The sequence below is a fragment of the Hemitrygon akajei genome, unplaced genomic scaffold (genome assembly GCF_048418815.1).
Source record: "Hemitrygon akajei unplaced genomic scaffold, sHemAka1.3 Scf000186, whole genome shotgun sequence".
NCBI lineage: Eukaryota > Metazoa > Chordata > Chondrichthyes > Myliobatiformes > Dasyatidae > Hemitrygon > Hemitrygon akajei.
Window position 1 is genome coordinate 468,602 of NW_027332072.1, and position 7,652 is coordinate 476,253.

Genomic DNA, 7,652 nt, shown 5'->3' on the forward strand with positions numbered 1-7,652 from the left:
TCCTCGCTTTATGACATTTCGGCTTACAAATGGTTTCATAGGAACGCTGTGCCTTTGGATAGCGGGGGAAATCTGTACTTTATATAAGGGTTGTAAAAGGACAGTTGGGTGTGATATGTGCCACCTTCAGTAGTACAAAAGCTCCATGAACCTTTGGGTCTCTTTTTTATTGGGGGGGTGACCATTTCAGTTGTCACAATCTGTACTTTGGGATTACTTGATGTCTTGAGACCTGCTGGATATGCAGTACTGGACTGCCTGGCTCAGCGCCTCCCTGTATTTTCTGTGGATTCACTACCCATCTTTGGTCCCTCGTTGCTTACTAGTATATCCAGGGCTTCATCTACCTCCTTGGTAGATCCTCTTCACATGATGTCATCGATACATATCTATATCAGGCAAGAGAGTACATGCTTGTATGAGGCTCCCACTAGCCCCACTAAAACAGTTGCTTTTAAAATGCCATATGTGAACTTCCCCAATTTTGTTGGCACAGTCTGTCCCTGCAGCGCATTCATTCCAGTCATATTTTCAGGTATCACAGCTGTCAGTACTTGGGCTTCCATCGTGGTCCCACCCCAATAGCCAGTCAGACTGTTGTTTCCTGTGCTTTTATGTTTCCTCCTAAACTCTCCACTTGCACCAGTGGCTCCTGATGCCCCTCGTCAACCTGCTTTAATACCTCAGTCCTTTCTAGTGCCTCACCCATGGGGTGTTTCATTTGCATCCTCAAAAGGCGTACCAGATTTTCCTTTAAATATGAGGGCGGATAGTGAGCCATCTTGTTCACATGCCCCGATTCAATATCTCATCCAGACTATCTGACTGCAATCTGCAGTGAATGCCTGTATGTGTATCGCAGTTTCTTTGTCTACAGTGTGCCAAGGTGTACCCAGCTGTCCCCAGTCTACTGCAGAGGGATCATTCCTCACTAACATACATCAGAGTCTTGAGAACAAATCTGCGGGATCATCATTGTCATTCCACATCTGATTATCAGTACTGTTTTGTGTAGAGAGAGGGAGCAAGTCATTAGCCTCCTCCATGGTCAGATAAGTCTTGTCAGTACCCGTATCCCAGAAGTGAGCCAACATACAGCAAGATATTCTTAACTCTTCTGCACATATTTATCTCAAATGGCCCCTTTTCCTCAGTCTTCCATGTGCTAGTCATTCTCTCCCCCCGCATCAACAGACCACGTGACCCCCCCCCCCCCCCCCCATCTTCTTGTAGTCGTCTGACTGTGCATGGTCACCAGCGAGTCTGTACAGCCGGGTCCTCACTTGCAATGTCCTGTTCAGGTCTCAGTGGCAGATCCCCTCTCTGTCCCCAAAACCATCCCTACAAGCTTACAAAAACAGCTAACCCTGAGCCACGACTTCGACAGGCTCCAAACACGATGATATATTTCTCAACATGCTGATCAAAGCTGTTAACTGATGTATTGTTCATTAATTGTCCCCAGGAGATGGATATTAAGAAAATGACTGCGTACAAGAAAAACATCTTGTCTCTGTCGCACGGTGGCAAGCTGTATCGGAGAGAGCTGGAGATGATATTGTGCACAGAACCTTTGTAGAAAGGGTCTCGCTGGCAAAGAAAGCACCGCCTATGTCATTCATGGCACCATCCACCCACAGAACAAAACCGTGGTCTGAAAAGCACAGTTTTATCCTGTAGATTAAAAATGCCAGAAGGGACAGGTGTCACACAGATTCATCATTCTTTTCTATGTCTCTCCTTTCCCCCAGCATCTTAAAGCAACAAATGGTATAATTATATACGTACATACATACATATACATATATAATATATATATATATATACTGTAATATATACACAGAGAGAAGCACATTGTGTTTTGGTAAATGTTTTTGTTTGCTAAAAGTATGCCTGGGATTTAAAGCAGAAGATCAGTTAAGCAAGAGGCAATTAATTTTTGATTACTCTGCTGCATTCACATTCAATATCTTGTCCTGGCTCTGAAGTTTCGATAGTCCACAGGCTGAAGGGTTAGCAGGATCTGTGCTGGCTGGCCTGCCTCCCATTCTTGTGAGGAAGGATCAGGTCTCGTGCATCTCTGGCCTTTCATCGTTTACTGCCTTTCCCATCCATCCCTCTCTCCAAAGGAAATCCACCTTCAATTATTCAGGTCCTCCAAGTAAAGTGGTTGGTAAGATTGAAAGATAAAATTCATAAAGTTTAGAGGTAAAGAGATGTCAAGCAGAATCTCTTCACCCAAAGGGCAATTCAGATTCAGGTTTTATATATCACAGGTACAATGAAATGCATTAGCAACCAACACACCTTTAGATGTGCTGGGGGCAGCCCACAAGTGTTGCCACACCTTCTGGCACCAATATTCAACATTCTGGATAGTTGGGGCAGAAATCGGTTAACAAAGGACATTGAATAAACAATTAGAATTCTTCCTTCACCCAACAGATCTGGTAAAGAAAATGGGAATGTTGGAAAACCTCTGTGGACAGGCAGCATCCGTGGAGAGAGTGTCAGATTCAACACTTCTGGTCGATGAACTTCTGTTGGAACTCTCAGAGTAGTTCCTGGCATGAGAGGTCAGGCGTTTCTCCCTCCAGAGATGCTGTCTAACCTGTTGAGTGTTTCCAGCTTTGAGCAGGTGAGATTACTGGAAGGAGCCCAGGCTGAATGAGCAGGCAGGGACGTGGTGACTGAGTCCTGGAGCACTACAGCATGGAAACTGGTCCATGCTTAACTATTCTGTCTAGTCCCATTGACCCCTCACCTCTTAAATGTCGCAATTGAGACTGCACCCACCACTTCCGCTGGCAGCTGGCTCCAGCCTCTTTCGACATGGAAAGTCATTGGCCCACTTCTCATCTGACAGATATTTTAGCGCACGGCCTTCAGTAGCTTCGCATGGGACTGGCAGATGTTTTTGATGTAGATCTAAAGGCACCTGCTAATGTCAGGGGTCAGTGATGTCAATGTTACTGTAGAGTAATGCAAATGTAAATAGTCTGTAGGGTGAATATCACAGTACATTCCTACGTGGGTTAATGATGCAACAAAAAATGTTAGACCCTCACAGAGGCCAGTGAGGAAGCTACAACTTTACAGTCTAAGATGTAAAGTTGATCAAGTCAAGGTTCTAGGACAGAAGTTCAAAACTCACCATTTGCCGGGGATGAATTGAGACAGAGTGAAAAGCTTTGCATCTCATCCCATCCAGCCAGATCACTATTAACATCAGTAAGTACACTGGTGTAGTACAAAGGGGAAACAAAAATGCAGGATGTAGTGTTGCAGACACAGAGAAAGTGCGGAGCACATGGATAAGTTAGTTGTAAGGAACACGTCAAGGTAGAATGAGAGATTACACAAGAGATCATTTCAAGAATCTTATTACAGTGGGATAGAGGCTGTCACTGTGGTAATGGGGGGGGGGGGGGGTCTTTCATTATCCCGAGGCAGTTGGAGGTATGGACAGTCAATGGAAGGGAGGCCGCTTTTTGTGATAGACTGGGCTCTGTTCAAAACTCTGCAATCTCCTGCAGTCTGGGACAGAGCATCTGTGATGTAAACGATTATTAAAGCTTGTTGAGTTAATGAATAATCATTACTGTCTATTAATTATGTAAATACAATCTTTACAGTCTCTTTGCATCCAATTAGTACCTAAATGATAAGCAAGTTCCAGATTCCATTAATCTATCTAGCAATTTATTTCGAGTGTTGTCACTTGTTGCATGGTGATACATCCTAAATTTCCTTTTCACTAAATTGATTTCCTATCCTGTATTCTCAATGCTTAAAGTTCCAACAGCATATTTCAATACAGTGCTGTTCCCCAGGGGCAGGTATTAGCATTTGATAGGTGTCCATGATTTGGATGAATTGGGCATAACTTCCAAATCTATAATTGGTACAACGTTTGGAGGCATAGTGAATGGAGGGAGTAGTGAGAACCGCCAGCCGTCAGTTAGGCTGGAGGAACGGGTGTGGGGGATGTTTGTCAATGTGTTTGGAAGACCGAGGAGAGGTAATACAGACCAAAGGGCATATTCTATAAAACGTATTGGAGGAGCAAATCTGGAACTATCTGGAAAAAAAATCATTGGTTATAAATAAAGATGAAGAGAATAAGAGCAAGAAAGTCATGGTGGAACTTTGTCAAATGCTGGTTCAGCCAAAGTTGAAGTGTTGTGTTGGTTCTGGGCACTGCACTGGAGGAGAGGTGTCAAGGTTTTGGAGAGGACAAGGAAGGGATTACTGAAGTGATTCTAGAGGTGAGGAACAGTAGTTTTGTGGATGGATTGGAGGGGCTGGGGTTGTGAGGAGATCTTAGAGAGGCATTGAGTACAGATATAGATAGAGACAACTGTGCCCATGGTGGGGGTTTGGGGGTAACGAGTGTGAGACTGGTGATAGTGAGAGGTTGGTTGTGGAGTTCACAGCTGGGGGAGGAGAAGGTTCAGTTACTGCAAGACCAGGAACGAGGACAGGAATGGGACCAACATTCAGCCAGTATTGACTCTGGGTCAGATAGCCATCCACGATATTGTGTGCTTCTGTGGTTTACAGCTCAACGTTCACCTTCAGTGGGGTTTCCTCCCTAGACTGAATACCCCACTTGTCTCCATTCTTTATAGAGTGGAGTCTGTTTCATTACACATCATTCTTGACACTTCCTCCTTGCTGAGCATCCAGAGCTGGAAACATTATTCCCGTCTGGGTTCTCAGCATGGCATGGTATGGTTCTACTTCATCAGAAGTTGCATTGTTTTTGAGAGAACTGTCAATCACGTCTTTCTGGCATGAAAGGTGAGCATTATCCACAGGGGAAGCTGGTGTCACATTGACACCTTCAGTCAGTACTGGTCACATCATGGAGAATTCCTTCTCCCGTGCCACCACTACCAAATGACGGCTTCACTCCTGTTTTTTATGTCTACTGTGTCAGCAGATTAGTCCTGAGGAAAGAACATGGCTGGGTTTGAATCTGGAGTGTGGGGAGTACCTGTAGTCAGGGGTCAGGAACACGGCTAAAACTCTCCAAGCTCCCTTTAAACTCACCAGTTTCACTGGGGAAATGATTACATGTGTGTAACAAAATGAACTAAGTGTTTGGTGCTTAGGTGGAGTGCAGAAGATCTGCTGGTCCAACACCAGAGTACGGGGTGAGTGAGATAATCAAAGACTTAAAGTGCTTGGTTTGCACAGAGACTTTAAAAGGGTTTCAGAAAAATCAACAGAAGAGCCCTTTGCTTGTGATTGCTCCCCAAGGAAACCCAACAAAAACTGCTTTTATTTGACAGCCAATAAAAGTGGTGTGATGCTGGGCTGTAGACTGCCTCACAGAATCAATATTCTACCAATTCTCTGGCTTTTAGTTGGGAGCCAGACCACTATCAGTCAGTGATAAACCAGTGCTCCTGTGTGAGGTCGTCCAGATAACTGACCTTCTGCTGTTTTATTTGCTTTGTGTGTGAACAGGTTTTAGTTTTTACACTGCCTTTTCCTACTTTATACACAGTTGTGGAAAGCTAAGCCTCGTGTCTAGATGTACCTATTGCAATGATTGTCATCCCTTTTTCCAATGAGTTCCAACCTTCCTTTCCTGTTCCATGACTACAAAGCTAAGTTGCTCCGTCAATAAAAATCTTTGCATTAAACATGTTCTTTTTATGTGTTTTTTTTAATATATGTTGAAATTCAATTTGAAATATTGCTGCGAGACAAAAAGTTCAAAATAAACATAGTGGCAATGAACCAGGCATTCTTCCACTGTCCTCTCGTCCACTCACTACTTCTCCCTGGCCTCAATTGCACTGTTGTTGCAATAATCACTCAATCTCCTACATATATTGCGTAGAATCTGACTGCTTCACTGCACTCTTGCTGCCTCTCACTAGCCTGCACGTCGCATGAGGAGTGTAATCCTTCACACAGGTGAGTGTTAACACTTACATTCTCTGGTGTATCTCCACAGCTTACCACACCCATTCGCTCCCTATTGCACCATGCCAGTCGTCTCCTACGTATGAACTGACTTTAGTTTTTACCTTGAATATACAGCTGTGCAAGCTTCATGTTTAGATGCTCTGGTGCAAAGACCTCTGACACTCACCGCTCCCTGTTACAGCCCCCAGCAGTGTCACTCACTGGCTCTAATGACATATTATCCTTCCATTTTAATGTGATGGCACTTGCTCAGCCATATTGCATTCCCTGTTGTGGTGAGGATGTAACTCAGTAATGTACTGTTACAATTCAACTCATTACACTCTCAGTTTAGGCCTGTCACTTAACTCCGTGTCTTTCCTTTAACCTATACAACTTCCAGTTAAGTATGACTACCTCTCAACGCACCATGACACGTAACACTTCCATTCATTTGTCACTCGATCACATCTTGTTAAACTGCTTCTGTCAACGTGTACCCTCGGTATTTGACTGGCGGTGGATTCCCACTGCGCGGAGTTTGCGGAGAAAGGAAGGTGAACTTGTAACACAGTTACAGATCGGTAAGAAAGATGTTGTCGGCAGCACTGAATCGTGGCTGGAAGAAAATTATAGCTGGGAGCTTAATGTCCAAGGATACACATTGTATCAGAAGAAAGGCAGAGGGGGTGAGGGGTGAGGTGCTCTATTGGTAAAAAAAAATGAAATCAAATTGTTAGAAAGAGATGACGCAGGGCTGGAAGGTGTTGAATTATTGTGGATAGAGCTAAGGAACTGCAAGGATAAAGAGACCCTGATGGGAGTTGTATACAGACCTTCAAATGCCAGTAAGGATGTGGTCTACAAATTACAACGGGAGATAAGAAATGCATGCCAAAAGGGAAATGCTACAATTGTGGTGGGGGACTTCAATGTGCAGATAGATGGAGAAAGTTAGGGTGGTGCTGGGAATTTCAAGAATGGATACGAGATGGCTTTTTAGAGCAGCTCATGGTTGAGCCCACTAGGGGATCAGCTATTCTGGATTGGGTAAACATGAGGAAATCTGCAGATGCTGGAAATTCAAACAACAACACACACAAAATGCTGGTGGAACACAGCAGGCCAGACAGCATCTATAGGGAGAACCGCTGTCGATGTTTTGGGCCGAGACCCTTCATCAGGACTAACCGAAAGGAAAAATAGTAAGAGATTTGAAAGTAGTAGGGGGAGGGGAAATGCGAAATGATAGGAGAAGACCGGAGGGGGTGGGGTGAAGCTAAGAGCTGGAAAGGTGATTGGCGAAAGTGATACAGAGCTGGAGAAGGGAAAGGATCATGGGACAGGAGGCCTCAGGAGAAAGAAAGGGGGGGTGGGGAGCACCAGAGGGAGATGGAGAACAGGCAAACAACTAAATATGTCAGGGATGGGGTAAGAAGAGGAGGAGGGGCATTAACGGAAGTTAGAGAAGTCAATGTTCATGCCATCAGGTTGGAGCCGGTATATAAGGTGTTGTTCCTCCAACCTGAGTTTGGATTCATTTTGACAGTAGAGGAGGCCATGGATAGACATATCAGAATGGGAATGGGATGTGGAATTAAAATGTGTGGCCACTGGGAGATCCTGCTTTTTCTGGCGGACCAAGCTTAGGTTTTCAGCGAAACGGTCTCCCAGTCTGCGTCGGGTGTTGTGCTATGAACTGAAATTGGTTAGAGAGCTTAAGGTAAAAT

The 7,652-nt window shown here is 44.5% G+C and overlaps 1 protein-coding gene across 1 annotated transcript in view; it reads left to right on the forward strand.

Annotated features, from left to right (window-relative positions):
* The window catches only part of LOC140724304 (calretinin-like), a 170,340-nt gene extending 168,643 nt beyond the window's left edge, over positions 1-1,697 (forward strand). The window contains exon 10 of the mRNA XM_073038757.1: positions 1,466-1,697. Within this exon, the coding sequence (XP_072894858.1) occupies positions 1,466-1,579 (114 nt within the window). The 3' untranslated portion in view covers positions 1,580-1,697. The remainder of the gene's footprint in view (positions 1-1,465) is intronic.
* The last annotated feature ends 5,955 nt before the right edge of the window (positions 1,698-7,652 follow it).